The sequence below is a fragment of the Suncus etruscus genome, chromosome X (assembly GCF_024139225.1).
Source record: "Suncus etruscus isolate mSunEtr1 chromosome X, mSunEtr1.pri.cur, whole genome shotgun sequence".
NCBI lineage: Eukaryota > Metazoa > Chordata > Mammalia > Eulipotyphla > Soricidae > Suncus > Suncus etruscus.
The window spans coordinates 111843014-111864350 of NC_064868.1; the positions used below are offsets into that span (position 1 = coordinate 111843014).

The 21337-nt window shown below is 37.0% G+C and overlaps 1 protein-coding gene across 3 annotated transcripts in view; it reads right to left on the reverse strand.

Moving 5' to 3' along the window:
• Positions 1–21337, reverse strand: part of STAG2 (stromal antigen 2) — a 164043-nt gene that overhangs the window by 15054 nt on the left and 127652 nt on the right. For all 3 annotated transcript variants that reach the window (XM_049767074.1, XM_049767075.1, XM_049767073.1), the window contains exons 24-28: positions 20645–20819; positions 11106–11245; positions 8245–8346; positions 5464–5612; positions 3662–3790 (exon numbers count right to left, since the gene is read on the reverse strand). In XM_049767074.1, the coding sequence (XP_049623031.1) occupies positions 3662–3790; positions 5464–5612; positions 8245–8346; positions 11106–11245; positions 20645–20819 (695 nt within the window). The remainder of the gene's footprint in view (positions 1–3661; positions 3791–5463; positions 5613–8244; positions 8347–11105; positions 11246–20644; positions 20820–21337) is intronic.

Below are 21337 nucleotides of genomic sequence, written 5' to 3' on the forward strand. Positions count from 1 at the left end.
CATAGCTTACTATAATATAGCATATAAGTAAGCCTCACTAAAATTATTCCCTATGTTCTCTTCACTATTCCAAAGGAAACATTATCACTTCTATTAATTATCCCATATGCTTTTACTTAATACATTACTTGTCTTTAAACATCACAGAATAGTTTGGTAACTTTGCTACTTGTACTCAACATTGTTTTTAAATTTAACCATACTGAAAAAATGTTCCCGGATAAATTAACTACAGTGGTAAACATTTTTTCACTATATCAGCTTACAAAATCATATGCACACAGCTTATACACTGTTTTAATCACTTCTATTTCAATCAAGCTTAAAAACAACTTTAAAAAATACAGAACCAGAGATGTCTCAAGTGGTAGGACACATAACTTACATGTGCAAGGTCCTGAATTTGATCCCTGGCATAGTAAGGTCCTCTGCGCACAGCCAGGAATACCTCCCAGAACAGTAAATCTTTAATAATTAAAAGGGGACCAGCTATACAATTTCATGGGCTCAAGTACACATGTTCAACGGAGGAAGTCCAGATTTAATGTAAGCAACACATGGTTCCCACAAATACCACCAAGAGCAACCCCAGAGCAGCATTAAACCAAGAGTAGTCACTGTGCATCAGGAGTATGCCAAATAAAAATAAAGTTTGAGGATTAATATGAAAATATACCATATATTAAAGTTCGCTGAAATTTGCTGAGAGAAATGTAAATGTAATCCCCCAGGCATATTTGAAATTTTAGATATGTTCATTAACTTGATCATGGGAATTCTTTTAATAACATATAATAGGTATGTGTTATCATGTTGTGCATTTTACAACTGTGTCAATTTTAATCTCAAATGCTGAAAACATAATAACCATTTATAATGTGTGTGCTTTTTATTTAAATATGTAAATTTATTTAATATGAATAAATTAAGTAAATTCATTCTTTTTTAAATATGGAATCAATAAGATAAACTGAAAACCAAGAATAACTTGTGAAATCTGCTAGTACTGAAAATAGAACAATTCAGTAAAATTAAGAATTTATTTAAATATATTTCAGGTTAGGAAAATTGACCAAAGAGCTGAAATACATGTTTGGCATGTTTTATGTCTAAAGTCTCAGCTCTGACCCTTACTTCAGGACCAACTTCCATCACTGCACTGACACAAAAGGGATGAGCACCACTGGCACTGGCTAACATCCCCAAGCACTGTTTGGAGAACCTCGACCCTTCAACAAAATAGGAAAAATAATGTAGGGGGTATGGATGAAGACACAAGAGTAATTGCACTATAATGTATGAAGCCATGTGTTCAATCCTTACTAGCACTTCAAAACAAAACATTTTGACAATTATTTGTTATTCTGTGGTTTATGAACCTACTGATTCCATTTTCTTTGTCTTCTGGGGCCACATCTGACAGTGTTAAGCACATATTCCTGGATTTGTGCTCAGGGACTATATGGGGTGCCAGGGATCAAACCTAGGTCAGCCACATACAAGCCACGTGTCTTATACACTCCTGTATTTGCTCCGGCACCATGATCTCATTTTTTAATTGATATTTATTTTTAGCTTTTCCCTATTCAAACACTCATTGTACACCTCTGCAAGAGATTCTCTAGGGTATCTACTTCAGAGCAGAATTACTGCATCAGGAGGAAAGTATAATGTCAAACTTCATTGGACATTTTCAAACAGCTGCACAAAGTGGTCAGTTTCATACCAATTTAAATTATCACTAGCAATTTACAAGAAAGTCTCCAGTGTTCTCCATCTTTGAATCTTTGGGCATTATCTAAATTTTTACTAACCTTTTAGGTAAGAAATGTATTTAATTGTTGTAATTTTTATTTGTCAGGCTGATAGTTGTCAATACAACTGCAAATGGGGAAAATTCATATACAGTAAAATGTGCAGAAATTAAAAGTATAGGTGGCTATATTTTTGTAAACCAATGCAGCCATGTAAATTATATGGATCTAAAAACACATAAAATTCTCATAACCTTGAAAATATATGTACCTTTTCCCATCTAATGTCCTCAAACCTAGAATACGTCACTACAGTGACTTCTATTAAGATAGCTAATTTGGTCTGACTAAAAATTCCAAATAAAATCTACTATTTTCTATATTTGAAAGGTATTTCTCACAAGAGCCTAATGGCAATGGGCCTGAGTTTGCTACAAAGGCCTAGTAATAGTGGGAGCCAACTAAGTCACACTCAAAGGTATTGAGAGGACAATGTTGTACCAGAAATCAAATGCACGTATCATGATTACAAGGCACCCATTCATTAACAGTAGAGCAAACACAGTGTCAAAAAAGAAAGGAGAGAGTGAAGTAAAATGCATGCCCCAGAAGCAGGCAATGGAGGGTGAATAGGAGGGAAGAGAGCATCAGGGAAGGTGAGAGGGAAAATGTTGGCATTGGTGGCGGGAAATGTCCACTGTTAAAGGTTGTTGTAGATTGTGTGACAGTAACTCAGTCATGAAAAACTTTATCTGTGGAAAGTAAAACAGTAGTATGTAAAACTGTAACCGTGGTGTTTTAATTTAAAAAAAATGTTAAAGATTTTCCTGTTGGTCTAAAACCCGCACCGCATTAATATGCTAATAAAGACTGGTCATTTTTTCAGAAGAGGTTATCAATGAGTTACCCATATGCTTCCATCTGTAAGTATCTCTAAACCAAGTTGAATGTAGGGAAGCTGGGGCAATGGAAGATTTGGAGAATTCCAACTGTAAGATTCACTGTCACTTATTTTCAAAAAGAAACCAGGTAAGTGTCCTATTTAAAGGAACTGCTGGCAAAAGAACTAGTCATGTAAAAATTAAAACTAAAAAGGAGAAAGGGCATTTGAAATAACAGCACAGTAGGTTAAGGCATATGTCTTGCATGCTACAAACCCTTGTTCAAACCCCAGCATCCCAAGGAGTGAACTCTGTGGGGCCAGAGGGATACAACAGATAGGACACTTGATTTGCATGCAGTCAACCCATGTTCAAACCCAACATTCCTTATAGTTCTTCCAAGCACTACTAGGAATAATCCCTGAGCATAGCCATATATATATATATATGTTCATATTCAGGATTAATCCCTGAACATCACTGGAAGTGGCCCAAAAAACAACTGACAAAAAAGAACTATTTTCCCATGTAGTTTCAGTTCAGGAGATATACTATGATGTTTCTGATGGACTACCAATATTATTCTATTAAATGTTCCCTCCTTAGCTAGGCTAAGCCATGAATGTAAATAGGATTATAAAACATATTTAAGTTTTGACTTTTAAAGTCATACAGAAAGTATCATCTAGCATAAAATATAACTTTTATAAAGTTTATATGCATTATTATGCATTATGAGACTGGAGCAATAGTATAATGGAGAGAGGGGGTGCTTGCCTTTCCAAGAAACAGTCATGGGTTTGATTCCAGGCATCCCATATGGTTCCCCTGAGTCACTAGGAGTTATTCCTGAGTACAGAGCCAGCAGGAGTGACCTGTGAGCACAGCTGGGTATGTGTGGCCTAAAAGCAAAACTTTTCTTTTGGTTTTGGATATGCTATGATACTAATAATTGTATACAATAAAGAGTATATATAACAAGTGATACTTCAAATTTACCCAAAAAAAAGAAAATTGAATACGTACACAGTTCTTTTGTCTTGACGAAGTAGTTTAGAAGAAAATTCACTCAGAATATCAAGAAATGCCAAGTTTAAAGGTGGATGGCTTTCCCCTTGTGGATTAGGTTCCTTAAAAGCAAATTCTATGCCATCTCTGAAGCAACGAAAAAGAAAATATTTAAGAGACTACAATACAAAATGTAGTAACTTACAAAGTAAAAATTTTGTGCACTTTTGTTATACTAAGATGTTTCTTTTCCTGAATTTAATCTGAGGAACAGTGAATAAAGGCTACAGTGTAAGAAACAAGCAAATATATTTGAAGAATAATTCAAATTCCCTTACGTAATAATCAATATAGTCTGCCTTTTTCAAGACCTACTAAATACATAACTTAAAAACAATGAAACTAAAGACTATCTATAATGACCCTTGAAAAATTAAAATTTTAAATTTTACAACTGGGAACGATTTTAACTGAAGAAAAGGATGTACTCTTAGAAAAAAAACACTAATATCACACAAATTTTTACTCAATATACTATTAAGTATTTCACAGTGATAGTACAAGATAGGAGTTTGCCTTGCATGAGTTCCACTTAGGCTCAATATAGAACATCCAGTACGGTCCCCTGAGTACCTCCAGGATCAATTCCTGAGTGCAGAGGCAGGAACAGTCCCTGAGCACAAATAGGTGTGGCTACCCCTCCAAAAAAAATCAGAAAAAAGCCCAAAAAGTTGGGGCAAATGCTTTGTGCACAGGAAACTTTCGATTTGATTCCCCGTGCACCTTGATGTACCACCAAGTCCCAAGCCAGCTGCCAGAAGTGGCAAGAAGATAGGAAGAGAAATGAGTTTATAACAATATGAAAGGAGAGAATAAAATTAAGTTGTATTAGGTTTAAAATTAATTTAGTAGTAAAAATTGTGTAGCAAGATATCCACCTCTTATAATACCTGTCTCTTGATTCTTCAAAAAAGGCTCTTTAATCCATAATGATAAAAGGTCTTAACATGCATATGTTGACTATGCATAAATTGAAAAAAATCTGGAGCCCAAGCAGTGGCACAGCAGTCGGGTATTTGCCTTGCACAGGCCTTGCCTGACCCAGGACGAACTGCAATTCTATCCCCGGTATTCCATATGGTCCGCCGAGCCAGGCGTGATTTCTGAGCACAATAGCCAAGAGTAACCCCTGAGTGTCACCAGATGTGGGCCCCACAAAAAAAATTTTTTTAAATCTAATTGATCAATAAATTATGAACAACCATAGTAAAATCAGATGATACCCAATTAGAGTAAGGAAAAGAAAATATGCAGACAAGAAAGATACTGTGCAAAACAAGGAGAAATCACTGAAAAGTTACCAAAAAAATGAAAGGACAAACTAAAACAAAACGATTAAAATCTGAAAGATGTTTCTATCTGGGGCCAGTGAGGTGGCGCTAGAGGTAAGGTGTCTGCCTTGCAAGCGCTAACCAAGGAAGGACCGCGGTTCGATCCCCCAGCGTCCCATATGGTCCCCCCAAGCCAGGGGCAATTTCTGAATGCTTAGCCAGGAGTAACCCCTGAGCATCAAACGGGTGTGGCCCAAAAAACCAAAAAAAAAAAAAAAAAAAAAAGATGTTTCTATCTAGCTATGAGAGCAGGACAAATGCAGTAAAAGGATCTAATGTAGCTTACTGATGAACATTTGCAGGTCTACGAATATGATAGTTACAATGAATATGTTAGAGACAGTGTCAAATATCATTACAGGTTTATAAAAAAAAAGAATTTCATGAGAACCAAATACAAGAGAGCTGACTAAAATATTTTGAGATTACTTGTGTAGCATAGCAATGGCCTCTCTTGTTTTCAACTGATCAAGTCCAAAAGTTAAAGCAAAACGTCGAGCAAGTTCTTTGATGCCGCTGAATGTTGAGGATGATCTATCAAAATTATAGCCATTTTCCTGTATCATTTCATTAAAAAGCTGTTGGCAGAAGAAAAATATCATGATAAAATACTTGTATATACTATGGATTATCATTTAAAACTATTAAATTTTGTTTTGAAACAGCTTGTTCTAGAACAAGCTATTTTCTATATTGTATTTTATTTTAAAATAACATCTTACTGTATCCTAAAACATTTGTTATTAATTTTTCATTGGTTTGCAATAATAGAAAATGTTGGGAGTACGATACTATTCTCTATACATGTATCATCTCAAGTCTTACCACAATGTTCTGGTGCCATAACTATCACTGTACTTTTACCCATTCTATGAGTCGTCTATGCTTTTCCCACTTACTAAGCTTTTCCTACCATATTTTCAGTCTGAGGGAAACTTTTGTTGTAAGGCATGTATATTTAAAAACAAATAAAGGGCCAAAGTGATAGTACATCAGATAAGATGCATGTGGCCGATTTGGGTTCCATTCCTGGCATCCCATATGGTCCAAGTGAATACACGAGGAGGGATTACTGAGTGGAGCAGAAATAACCCAAGAACCACCCAAAAGTAACAAAAAACCAACCACAAAAACAAAAAGACCAGAGTGATAGCAGAGCAGTAGGGCATTAGCCTTGTACGCTGTTGAACCAGGATGGACTGATCCCTGGCATCCTATATGGTCCTCCAAGCCTGCCAGGAGCAATTTCTGAGTGCAGAGCTAGGAATAATCCAAGCTGGGTGTGGCCCAACCCCCCCAAAAAACAATTGTTTTATATATTTGGGCTAGATATAGTTATTAACATTATAAACACTCTAGGCTACTTAAGCAAGGATTTTATTGTGCTGGTATTAACAGGATTTTAAAATGGCTTATAGAAGCCAGAGAGTGCAGAAAAGTCAAAAGTATTCTTTGCAGGTAGTAGCTGTGGCTGATTCCCTGGCTATTCACTGCTCTCCCAAGCACCTTTAGGTGTGACCCTCAGTGCCAGCAGGAGTAGTTCCTGATTATTGCTATGTATGAGCCAATAATCAAAGAAAACATTCATTTAATAAAATGGTATAAAATGTAATGAAAAAGAAAACCCACTAAAATAGGCAACATTTTTATAGTATTGTTTACAGTGTATTTTCAAAGTAATGAAAACAAATAAAAACAATTAATTCATAGACACACAACATTTTTGAATAGCTAATTTATCCTACTAATAAAATTACAATACAGGGTCCAGAAAGAGTACAGAGGGTAAGGCGTTTGCCTTGCATGTGAATGAACCGGGTTTCACCCCCAGCATCGCATATGGTCCCTGAACTCCACCAGGATTGATTCCTGCATGCAGAGCCAGGAATAACACCTGAACACTGCTGGATATGCCCTTCCTCAAATACCATGCAATGAGTTCTCTGATCTACTGAAAAAGAAAACTTGAGTTAACTTTCATTTCTATACAGCAATTTGATAATATATAACAGAAGTTTTTAAATTTCAATATCCTCTAACTGAACCATTCTAAGTTTCTGGATTTATACAAAAGAAACAATAATTAAGTACAATACAGATACAAAAGCTTTAGTGCTGTTTATAATGGAAAACATTATTAAAAAACTTGTAAGAGTCAAGAAATCTTGGTTAGATTATGGCCTGTTTTTAAAATGGAACAGTATATATCATTATTAAAATGCCAATGAAAGTAGGCAATATCATTAACGTGTTCAGAAATTATTGATACAGAAAACAAAGATTTACAAATCGCAATATATGATGATTTGATCTCTATTTAAAAAGGTTTCATATAAACATACAGAAGGCTACTACAGTTATTAGTAAGCTATTAAGTATCTAATTCTTTTTCTGGTCCTTTTATTTCTGAAACTTTCTTCATACACAGCTTTTAACTTACAGCAGTTAATTAAGTACTACTTTTGAACTTCCAAAATTGAAAATGGATGTCCTGTTCTGACTATAGATGAATGTTGATTAAAATAAAATTAAAATAAACTTGGAAAGATATCACAAAAAGAAAAAGTAAATATGTGAACAATGTGAACTGAGCAAAACAAGTCAACCCTGGTAAATGTTCTGGTGATTACTCTTCAAGACAGAGATAACAATTTTAGAGTGATGTTGGACTATGTTTTCTTTTATTCTCCAACTATGTTATGGATGTTTTCATATATTAATGAATATAGACTAACTTAAAGTGCTACATTATTACCATTATGAAAATGTTCTACACAATGTATTCCACAAATATTCAATTAAGTAATATTTGGTTCACTTCTAATTTATTATTATTATAAACAATGTTATATAAATTCTTATATACTGGTTTTTATACAGTTTTATCAACACTTTATAAAAATGGTGAAGTATAATGGATGCCAAAATGTTATATATACAATTACAGATTTTGACATAAATTTCCAAACAGTCCCATTTAGGAAAGTCATACAAATACATACTACTAATGGTATCTATTTTCTAACTTAAAAATGCTTTGTTAATCTTGCTAGCCTTAAAGCAAAAAATGACTTCACTACTATAATGGGACTGGTGAGATTATATAAATACTTCTAGTAATTGTCTTTTACATCTTTTGCCCATCCTTAACTATTACATCAAAAATGTTATTTGTTATGTTAGCCTAAATCAGGTATTTTTAATTTTTACCTGTTGCAAACTGAGAATAAGGGTCTTCGCACATTGAATTTTATCAATTTGCCTTGTTTTACTCATGGTTTCCTTGATGATATCTCCATAGTCATTATAATACTAGAAAAGAAATGTACACATGTTAGACCTTTTTCTCTTAAAATATTGGACTAGTAGGTTGAATTTCAGGTTACTCAATTAAGCAGGGCACAAAAATGTTTGACTAAAAGTATGTCTTCAAAGACATAAAAATGTTAAACCTGATCATTGCTAAGCATGTGATCCCCAAGAACTAGTGGCCCCAAATTGCAAATATAAAACAGTTAAGGTCTTATAATAAGCTCCAAACTTGGTTTTAAGAAGGTATGTAAGGGTGAGAGAAATGGTTCAAGGTGCATGCCTCCCATTTACTGGGACCTGAGTTCAAATAACTACAAGCACCACCTGAAAAGGACCACAGTGAGGCTCTGGTGCTTCCCAGTATGTACCCTGTTAGCTGGGTATAACCAGGAGTTATCCCCAGAACACTGCTAGATGCCACTCCTCACCCCAAGAAAGATATGGGGGAAAACAATAATTAGGTTAAACAGATTTTCAAATATAACACCAAAGAGAGATACAAAGCTCTTGAGCACTTTTTAAAATTTTGAGGAATAGGGGGTAGGTGGGAGAGGGAGAGACAAAGGGAGAGTGGGAGGAAGGGAAGGATGGAGGGGGAGAAGGAGAGGAAGAGGGAGAGGAAGAGGAAGAGGGGGGAAAACACAGAGAGCCCCAGTACATATCCCTAAGTGAAGTAGGAAAGTAACAGCTCAAGAGGGAAGATGTGGGCAACATGATCATGAAGGCACCATGTTTATGGGCTGGCAACACACATCTGTGCCAGTTCTTATGCTCTGTATATTAAGACAAGTAATAGTTACTTTTATAACTCATTCAAGCTACTGAAAAGCAGTTTGTGCAACAATACTGGTGAAGGGGGGTGTTCTGGTTATGACTGTAACCCAAATATGATCATGTTACTTAAATAAAAAATATATTTAATAATAAAAAAGAAAAGAAAAGCAGTTTGTATGCAGCCAGTAAATTTATTACCATTTGGCTTAATGAAACATTTTTCAAGTACAAAAACTTATTGTGTGTCATTATCCTTACACTCTGCACCTTAAAGTTTTTCCTAAGATAGATTCAAAATATACACTTAACTATCAGAAGCTATATGACTAATAAATTTCATGTATGATATATGAGTGTTTTAAATTAAGACTTGTAACATTATTAGGCTGCAATATGAGAGATAGTACAGTGGTAGGATGCTTGCCTTCTATGCGGCTAAGCAAGGTTCAATCCTTGGCATACCATAGGCTCCCCTGAACACCACTAGGAGTTAATTCCTGAGTGTATAGCCAGGAGTAAGCTCTGAGCATGGCCAGGTGTGGTCTAAAAACTAAATAAAACAAAAAAATCATGCCAAATAACTTAAAGGAATTTTGAAGTGTAAAGACTATCATCACATAGCAAAATACTCCAAAGAAAATTCACTAGGTTTTGACAAACTGCACAATGTAAGAAAGCAAAGATTTTAAGAAATGTTACTTATATAAGATTTTAAAAACTATCTTATAAATAGTTTATCCAATTAGTATAATATCCTTTCCAGTACTAAAGTTAGAATCTCATTTATAAAATTATGAATTAACTTACTGTTAATAAAAGTAACATTTAATTATCACAGTGGTAAGACACAAATGTACTGATTTACTCAAGGTAAAAGGCTACATAGTACTAAAGACACAACTACCATTTACATCTTGTCTCCTAAAACAGTACTACACCAAGCAGAGAAAATATACTGTCTCGTGAAACACAATCACAAAATGCAATCTCTAACAGCAACAATTAACCCTAAGATAAACTGCCTCCAATACTGCAAGCCTAGATTAACCAAAACAAACTAAAAATGTCTATTAGTGTGGGGGTGAAAGTATAAAGAAGTATTAAAGTATGATGATGGGAGCTGTTCTGTTTATAACTGAAAACCAACTATAATCATGCTTGTAATTGTGGTGCTTAAAGATTTTATATTAAGACAAGGTTAAAAAAAGTAAAGAAGGTACTCTCACATTCATGTTAGTGATCCAGACCCTAAAGCAGGGTCTCAAACTCACGGCCTGCGGGCCATTTGCGGTCCTCTGTACAACATTTCGTGGCCCTGCCCTAGAGGAATCTTTTTTGGTTTTGTTTTGTTTTAGTTGTTTGGGTCCCCCCCCCCAATGTTCAAGGCTTACTACTGACTTTGCACTCAAGGATCACCCCGACTTTGCCTTCTGCGGCCCCCAGGTAAATTGAGTTTGAGACCCCTGCCCTAAAGAAAGAAGAATGAGAAGAAAAAATGTTTAAAAAAAAACACAATTGGGGCCAGAGAGATAGCATGGAGGTAAGGCTTTTCATGCAGAAGGACGGTGGTTTGAATCATGGCATCCCATATGGTCCTCTGTGCCTGCCAGGGGCGATTTCTGAGCCAGGAGTAACCCCTGAGTGCTGCTGGATGTGACCCAAAACCAAAAAAAAAAAAAAAACAAAAAACAAAAAACCCACAATTACTTTAAGATAGAAAAGTAAGTAATAGGGGGCCAGAGCATTAGCACATCAGGTAGGGCATTTCCCTTGCAGGTGGTGGACCCAGGTTCGATCCCTGATATCCCATGAAGACCCCATACCTGCGGAAGTAATTTTTGTGAAGAGCCAGGAGTAACCCCTGAGCACCACAGGTTGTGATCCAAAAGCAAACAAACAAAACTAAACAAAATTAAATAAAATTCAGTGGCAATTAATCTTGTCTTTTAATCAAAATTTCTTGACTTCCAATCTTTCAACTTTACCTTCATATACTGTTTGAAGATATCTGCAGCTGTATTCATCTCCACCACAGTATATACAATTAGCTTACAAAATGCTGCAAGTAAATTTCTCCTCTTATGTAGAGCTTCAATTTTACTGGCTTCATCCTCCTGCTGACCATCTAGAAGCAAAGTTACAAACATTAAGCTATCTTGATTTACTCTAGCCATACATCATTTAGAAATTTTCAGGACCAGAAAAGAGAAGCTTGCCTCACACATGAGCTTCATCCCTGATACTGAATACCATCCACAGAGCCTGTCAAGTATGATCCCTAAGTACTACCATGTTTGGTACAATATATTTTAATGCCCTCTTTTCAGTGAATTTTAGTGGTTAGTAAATTTGGAAAAAATAAGGGCGAAACATTTCAATAAACACAAAATAATAATCGATCTTAATTTTTTTTTGAAATTAGGAATAGTCATTCACTAAGGTTGCTAACCTTATATGGGAGGCTAGAGTTTGAACCCAGGCCAGCCATGTACAAGGCAAGCACCCTACCTACTGTACTATCACTCTGGGCCGTCCAAAATACTTTTTTTTAATAAAAACCAATTTTAATCTAAAGGTACTGAGGAAATGAAGGGAAAGGATAAGAAAGGGAAAGAGTCAAGTGTGGGCTTCTCCAAAACGAGGGGGTTCCCATACACAAATAAGGATGAAAGAAGAAAAACACATCTCAAGAGGGAAGATGTGGATGACAAGTGCATGCATGCATCGTGTGAATGGGCTCAGGGACCACATGTGCACCCAAAATTTCTTTTAAGAGACAAAGTAAAACCACATTTATTTGGTTATTAGCAAAATTAATCATTAGCTTTTTATACTTCCTCTCTTGTAAACGGAATAATGTGACCTACAATTTAACATTTTTACAATCAAAAGTATTTTGTAAGGAAAATAAAAATCTTTAAAGAAGTATTTATTTGGACTGGAGAAATAATACAACAAGGATAGAGCTTGCCTTGGACACAGTTGACTTGGGTTCAATCCCTGGCACACTGATGTGTTGTTCCCAAGTGCAGCCAGGATTTATTCCTGAGTGTGGCTGGATTTGGCTCATAAAAACAAAGCAAAAAAGTAAGTAGTTTCCCCTATCTCATATAGTCCTTGATAACTGATATCGAATTTAGCAAGTTAAAGGCAAATTTTGAGGTTAGAATTTAAGACAAACCAGGACTGGAGTGATAGCACTACAGTAGGGGTTTTGGCTTTGCACGTGGCCAACCCAGGAAGGACCCAGAACGAACCTAGGTTTGATCCCAGGCATCCCTTATTGCCCCCCGAGCCTGCCAGGCATGATTTCTGAGCACAGATCAGGAGTAAACCTGAGTGCTGCCTTGTGTGGGCCCAAAAACAAAAGAATTTAAGACAAACCAGCAGAAAATGTTTGTCAATCACATATGTATATTCTAGAATGTCCAATACTGGTGTAGAAACAGATAAAGCATATTGTTTGCTCTCCTAAGAGATACAAGTGAATATTTATGCTAATGTTTTAAGTGATTCTGTGAAGATAACACTTCTTTCAAATAATAGTGCTTCTAATCATTTACTACTGGTCTCAGGAACCCAAAGTATACAAACTCTTCCACTTACAGATGAAATCACTTCAGTATTCATTAGGAGGGTTTTTTTTTTTTTTTTTTTGGTTTTTGGGTCACACCCGGTGGTGCTCAGGGATTCCTCCTGGCTGTCTACTCAGAAATAGCTCCTGGCAGGCACGGGGGACCATATGGAACACTGGGATTCAAACCAACCACCTTAGGTTCTGGATCGGCTGCATGCAAGGCAAGCACCGCTGTGCTCTCTCTCCGGGCCCTCATTAGGAGTTTTTGAGAACTATGTTTGCAACTACTACTGTGGCTCAGTTTAAGTGCCAGCGTAGTTTTCTTTACCCAACAATTCTGCAAGCGTAGACAATACAGACAAGCATAGAAACATGGAGGAATGAGCAATGAAATTCAAGACTGAGAAGAATCAGAGAAACAGTGGTAAAATGAGACACTGGAGGCTTAACCTAGTATAGAAGCAAGAAAGTCTGACTGAACAATGACTTACATTTCGGAAAGTTGTAAAGTGCAATATTAAGAGAAAATTGCTGAATGACCAATTGTGTTTCTCAAAGATTCAAGTTGATAAACTTTAATAATTGAAAAAAAAACACAAATATAGTGTTATAAAGACCTTCCCCCAAAAACATACATTTTAAAATGAAGAAACCTCTTCCCCAGAAAAAGATTTTTGTGAGCAGATGAGCACAGATACTTCTGAAGCATAAATTTAGCACTATGTATCCTTCAGAAAAATCTAAAATGCTTAACTTTCCATGAATATGAAAACAAAATTTTTTGTGTTATCATCCATACAAAGAAACATTAAAAACTGTTAGAAAGCAAGTATCGGGCCCGGAGAGATAGCACAGCAGCGTTTGCCTTGCAAGCAGCCGATCCAGGACCAAAGGTGGTTGGTTCGAATCCTGGTGTCCCATATGGTCCCCTGTGCCTGCCAGGAGCTATTTCTGAGCAGACAACCAGGCGTAACCCCTGAGCACTGCCGGGTGTGACCCAAAAACCAAAAACCAAAAACCAAAAAAAAAAAAAAAAAAAAAAAAAAGAAACCAAGTATCATCAGATTGGTTCTAAAAAGTTTAAAATGAGAGCTGAACAATCCAAAAAGATAGAAAAACAGCAAAACAACAAAGGAAAGAATGCTATGGTAGTTAGGGAGAAAAGGAGAACTAGGGATTATGACCAAAATCAACAAAGAAGCTTAAAGCAATGTGTGAAGTAACCATCACCAAAATAATTACTTCCTATACAACAGGACTAGAAAGAGAAAATCAGAATGACATTAAGCTAAGGTAACCCACCTTGCAAGCTAAAAGTGAGGGTTGGTCACCCTGTTGGTCTAGGAGGATTATTTTGTAAAAGACATCACTGTACACAAGACACAACTGAATCCTACACGGGGCCAGAGAGATAGCATGGAGGTGGGGCGTTTGTTTTGAATCCGGGCATCCCATATGATCCCGCAAGCCTGCCAGGAGCGATTTCTGAGCATAAAGCCATGAGTAACCCCTGAGCACTGCTGGATGTGACCCAAAAACAAACAACAACAAAAAAAAGAATTTATAGCTACCCTTTGTTTTTATTTTGGCTTTATTCTTTGCTGTTATGACTAGATGTGGTTTGATATATAAACAAGTTTTAGTTTAAATATAAACCTCAAATAAAAATTTCATTATTTGAAGGGGAAAAAGAACACTGGTTTTCTGTTTTGAATCTCTGAAAATTAGCTATCTTTTTATGGATAATAAGGAAAGTTACAGATATGCACATTTCTTTATTAGCCTTTCATAGATATCAACTGTCATTATATTAGTATTGCTGACAGTGCTGAAAGGTGTAAGGTTTGTAATACCAGTGGTTAAAGATGAAAAGGTATGAAAGTTATAATATTTTGCTCGTGGAAACAAAATTACAAGTTCTGAAAAATAAACTAGGCAAACTATGATCAAGCACATAGGCTGACAATTCTACTTTTAGAAAAACGGTTCCACATGTGCTCGAGATAAAGCAATTAATGCTAGTCATTAAAAAGAAAAACTGGCAGGAGAGATAGCACTGCGGTGTTTGCCTTGCAAGCAGTCGAACCAGGATTTAAGGTGGTTGGTTCGAATCCTGGTGTCTCATATGGTCCCCTGTGCCTGCCAGGAGCTATTTCTGAGCAATTAGCTAGGAGTAACCCCTGAGCACCGGCGGGTGTGGCCCCCCCAAAATAAAATAAATAAAAAAGAAAAACTGGAAAAAAACTAAAACAATATCCAGTATGAGCACTGCAGGAAATAATCCCTAAGCACCAAGCTCAATAAATACATGTGGCCCCCAAATGTAATATTTTTAAAAAATCTTAATACAACATATTCAGAAATTAAGATGAATCTTTCATAACTACACATCAACACTAAAAAACTTGAATCTCAAAATGTGACTCGGTGATAGAGTGCCTGCTTCTAGTCAAGAAGTCTCAGTAGCTGGTCTGGCACTAACTATATTAACCAGTGCAATGTCTGGTACTGCTTCTGGGATTACTGGCAGCAAGACTACAACCTTTCGTGAGTATTGTACTCAAGTGTGCAAGAACTGCAACCATACATACAAGTACCACAGCCAAAGTGGGTGAGAAATAGGGATACTTAACAACCAAGAGTGCAAATATATGATCAAATGTGTGATCCATAAGCAATACAGCAGCAGTCAACAACAACAAAAGGAAAATGTTAACTAAGTAAAGCAATATACAGGGACAAAGATATGTGATATACAAACCACATACACTGATTAATACTAAGCTAATTAAGAAAAACACTGAAGACTGACATAATATAGTACGTAAGGCAGGGGTTTTGAACTCAATTTACCTGGGGGCCGCAGGAGGCAAAGTCGGGGTGAGGCAGGGCTGCATAAGGGATTTCACGGGGGCCGCAGGAGGCAAAGTCGGGGTGAGGCAGGGCCGCATAAGGGATTTCACAAAAACAAAGTCCTCAAACGTCATTATTATTAACAGTTTAAATTATTTCTTCTGAAGATGAATAGAACATTGAGTGAAGATCATGAACAGTTCTTCTGAACATGGCATCTTTTGCCTATTCCTTGCTGCCAAAGACTTGACAGCGCTTCTTCTCACAAATCTGAACCACATTTGGCTTTAGAGAGGAAGCAGTTGAGACCCTCAGTATGGCTTGAAGATGATCATCATTAAGTCTAGACCTGTACTTTGACTTATTGAAGTTCAATGTGGAGAATAACTTTTCACACTAATATGTGCTCCCAAAAAGGCACATGGTGTGCTTGAACATTCGGGAAAACTCAGGGAAGCTGGTGGCAATCTCTCAAAAATTGCCCATGCATGTCTGCACTAATCTCCCTGAAATTGGTTTTGAGATCAGAGTTGCATTGCAGGTCAATGAGCTCCATTTGAAGTACAGGAGGGGCATCTTGCACATAAAAGGAAAAGGGGTCCACAAAAATTTGGAAAGTGGCTCTGTGCTTTTTGAAGTCTGCAAATCTGTGATCAAATTCCTTCTCCAGCTTAAATATAGCATCAACATATTTCTCACCACTGAATGGTATGCCTGCATTCACAAGTTCCTTGCATGCTGGGAAATGGCAAAGGTTTGTCTGAGAGAGCTGGGATTTCCATAACACACGTTTTGTGGAGAATGCTCTCATGTTGTCATAGGCAGCACTGATAAGCTGCCCCGGGCCTTGTAACATCTTGTTTAGTCCATTCAGCTTATGTGTGATGTCAACAAGAAAAGCTAAGTCCATGAGCCATTTGTGATCACTCAACTCAGAAACAGCATTCCCATCCTTCTCCATGAAGGCTTTCACTTCTCTCAACTCAAAAAATCTTTTCAGGACATTTCCCCTGTTGAGCCAACTTACCTCGGTGAAATAGACCACATCTCCATATTCTGACTCCATTTCCTTTAGAAAAGCATGGAACCTCCTGTGCTTTAAGCCCCTGGATCTGATTTGGTTGATACATTTCACAACAACAGACATCACATTGTCACATGGCAGGCATTTACTGCAAAGGGCCTGCTGATGGATAATGCAGTGAAGAGCAATGGCCTTCTCTACACCCTCCTCTTCAAGTTTTTTATGAACAGGTGCCACCAGTCTATTTTTCCTCCCTGTCTTCGATGGCGCTCCATCATGTATTATTCCAACAAACCTCTTCCATGGCAAACCTGCATTCTCAATGGCATCACACAAATGCCGAAATATCTCATTAGCGGTGGTCTGGCCATGCGTTGGAATTATTGTGAGCAGCTCCTCTGTCAATTCAAAATTGCAATCAACACCACGGACAGAAATTGTGAGCTGCGCAGTGTCTGTTATATCTGTGCCCTCGGTCAAGAGCAACTGAGTATGCATTAAAACATTTGGCTTTCTCCCACGGTTGATGATAAATGTCACTTGACATGTCAGAAATGCACTCTGCCACAGTGTTGGCAGAAAGGCTGATTTTGCTAAACTGACCTTTCTTTTCCAGACAGATAATACTTGCAGCCTACATGCATTTTTTAGCAAACTCTCCTTCTGTGAATGGTTTCCCTGCCTTAGCAATCATCTCACTAACCATGTAATTAGCTTCGACTGATGCAACATTCTCTTTGATTGCTTTCTTGAAGAAATCTTGTTGCCTCATTAGACATGCTTTAAGATTGGCAACCCACTTGGCTCTCTCATTTCTTTGATATTTTGCACATTCCTCAGCATGTTTAGTTGAATAATGGTGTTTCAAGTTGTATTCCTTGTGCACTGCAACTTTCTCTGAGCAAATAAGACATGTGGGGATGCCCCTGTGCTCAACAAAGAAATATCGTGTCTCCCACTTTTCCTGAAATTGTCTGTGCTCATCATCAATCTTTCTCTTCACTGCAGGCTCTGATGAAGTCATGATGAAGGTATGACAAAATCTAATTCTGTAATAAATGCCTCTCCCTTTTCTTCCTTCTCTCCCTTAGGCATCCGATAATACAAAGGATAGCGAGCAGGAGCAGCAGAAATGACGTCTGCGGTAGGCGCAAAGTATTCGCTTACTGAATATTCGCAATAAGAATCGCATTAGTAATAAAAAAATCGCAAAATATCACACTAAACATTTGCATACCCTGAACGAAACTGCTCAGGGTATGCGAATGTTTAATGCGATTTTTTCTTACTAATGCGATTTTTATTGTGATTATTTGGTAAGCGGAATAATTGCAAATACTGCGATATTTGAAGGCCGGCCGCGGGCCACAAAATGTTGTATGGGGGGCCGCAACGGCCCGAGGGCCACGAGTTTGAGACCCCTGACGTAAGGCATTTGTCTTGCATGTGGCTAGCCTGGTTTGACCTCTGGCATCCCAGTAGTCTCCTGAGTGCAGAACCAAATGGAAATACTGAGTACCACTGGGCATGGCCCAAAAACAATAACTAAGTATAGGCTGCAAAACAAAATAGGATAAAGAGGGAAGACTAAACAAAATTTCCAGCTTCACAAAAACTCAAAATATTGACAAAATTATTCTCATCCAATTTCTCCATGATCTAAATAATGTTTTTTTTTTTCCCCAAAAGAAGCCGTAGAGCTCTACCACCACCATACAGCCACAATAGAATACTGGAATAATTTAGGGAGGGTGGTACTACTGAGGTACTTTGTGTTTGTTCAAGTAAAGAAGACAGATTTGTTAAAGGGCATATGGTGGATGTTTGTTTGTTTGTTTCCCAAAAAAGGGAGCAGTATACCAAGGTAAATTTAGGAATGAAGATGTGGTACATATACATAATGGAATACTATGCAATTGCAAATAAAGAGGAAATCATGCAATTTGCTGAAAAATGGTTGTAATTGCAATATACCATAGTGTGAAATAAGCCAGACGAAGAGGACAATCACAGGATGATCTTACTTCTCTGTATATGGAAGAACTGGATGATGAAATATAATGAAGGGGAATGTCCGAGAGCAGAGAAGAGAAACACTGAAAAGGAATGAAATCAAGGAAAGAGTGGCAAAGCTATATATCCAAAGCAGACACAACTCTAAAAACATGAGATCTACACTAAAACCACAGATCTTTTAAATGTGCCTGCCAGGCAGATGTGAGTGGGAGAGCCATGGGAAAGGGAAAGTTAACACTGCTGATATGGTTGGTGTCAAAATACTCTATGCCTAAAACTTAAATATCAATAATTTGTAAATCACAGTTCTTTAATAAAAGAACAACTTTTTAAAATATGTAATGAGAGTGGTAAGTCAAATTGTTTGGGAACCACTGGTATAAATTAAATAGAAGCACTCCCCAATAAATAAAAAAGTTATGCACCAAAGTAAACTTTGTTCCAGTTCTCAGATGCAAGTATAAGTTCTGAAAATTCTCCTTATTTCCTTTATGTATCCATTTCAGATGCTTGCTTAGTTCACTCATGCTTCAATTCCAAGATTTCCTCTACATGCCCACCATACATTGTATATGTGTCTATTACTTACCAGATTATATTGTAATTACATGTTTGTATGTATGTTTTCTGATTGAACTAAATTCTTAAGATACTGTCACATTTGGGGAATATATATATACAGGATGTATGCTACTGCAAGTTACCAATAGCTGTCAATTGAAGGCTAAATAAAAATACAAGTATACCTCAAAAATCATAAGCAGAAATAAGTATATTGGCTAGAGTTAGCTTAAGAAAGTGCAGCACCGAAGCAGTGGTGCAAGCAATAAGGTGTTCGCCTTGCAAGTGCTAACCTAGGACGGACCGCAGTTCGATCCCCCAAGCCAAGAGCGATTTCTGGGCGCATAGCCAGAAGTAACCCCTGAAGCGCCACCGGGTGTGTCCCGATGCCCCCAAAATAAGAAAGCCACACCAGGGAAGGAGTGATAGCACAGCATTAGGGCATTTGCTTTGCACGCAGCTAACCCTGGGATGGAGCCAGGTTCACTCCCTGTTATCCCATATGGTCCACTGAGCTGCCAGGGGTGATTTCTTAACACAGAGCCAGGAGTAACCTGAGTACCACCAATTGGCACCAAAAAAAAGGCAAAAAAAAAAGCTCCACCAAGGGGCCAGAGAACTAACATAGTGAATAGGGTGTTTGTTTTGCACGTAGCTCAATCCCCAGCACTCAACATGGTCCTCTAAGCATGCCAGGAGTGATTTCTGAATGCAAAGCAAAGAGTAATACCTGAGTGCTGCCAGGTATGACCCCAAACAAAAGTTCCCAAGTACCTCTGGAAGCAACTCCAAAGGAAAAACCTGTGAGCAGTACATGAGGACCACCAGATGCAGCCAAAAACTTTCCATGACCCTAGTTCAAGGAAAGAAGGCACCTATGTATGCAATTTAGTTGTCAAGCTTAATGTAACACAATGCAAGATTTGTTGGATTATTTCCCTACAGACACTCTACACTACTCCCAAATTCTTATGTAATAGTTTCAAATTATCTCTTAATATTGGGAAATCAATTTAATGTCCCAAACAAAATGAATATTATGAAAGTGTTTAAGTAGGAAACACGTAAACATTACATTATCCTGAAATTACCTAAATACTAATATTACCAATGATTATGGCAAAAAGAATACTATCAGACAGAAACTAGTAATTCTACACAGTTCAACTAATTTACAGTTGCGCTACACAGCTACAAAGTAGAAAAGCAGGCTCAGAAAGTGATAAACAAATAACTGAGAAAGCTATCTAGAACAGCAGAAACAAATAAGCAAATGTATGTATTCTAAAGCTTATAACATGACATATATACATGTATAATGTATATGTCCATGTGTGTATATTATCTTTATGATACTAAAGAAATTAATGTAACATGCTGCAACATGTACCTGTTTCACATTTTAAAAATAAAATGTGATATACTGTTACACAATTCTTTTACATTGTATAATTTATGATAAACGTTTAACAAAAAGATAGTAATAAAATTACCCGCACTGTTACTATCATCGTCCTGCTCAATGAAAACATGATCCAGAATGAAGCTCAGTAACTCAGACTGCAATGAAGAATCAGGAGTGTAAACTAATGGTTCTAACATGTCACGTCCTCCTGACATAATCTGATGACTGAAGATCATTAATATATCACAGAGAATAGTGAAAGCCTATAAAAAAGGAAAACATGCTATAAAACCAAGGTTTCTTTCACAACCTGCCAAAAATAACTTTGTGTATTTCAAACTTAAAATTTTCCACAGGACCATGACCATTACTGTTTATTTATCATTTTCTAAAGGTAACATAATCATTTTAATAACTTCATATGACTAATATAAGTGAACACTACCCAAAAATGTGGATCGAATTCAACCTTAGTTTGCTTGATTCTAAATAGCAGTCACCATGACACAGTATTTTGTATAAACATTTTAAAATATAAATATCTTTTTCATATTTGTTCGATATTGTTTTGGGGTGACAACCACAGCTTTGCCTGGGGCTTCCTCTTGACTCTGAATTCTGGGATCAGTCCTTGAAGGGACTGGGAGATCCTAAGTAGTGCCATGGATCAAACCTGGGTTGGCTGCATGCAAAGGGAAGCTGTACTATCTCCTCAGCCCAAAAAGGAACTATTTTAAGTTTGAACCAAAAAAAAAAAGGGGGGGGGCCGGAAAGATAGTAC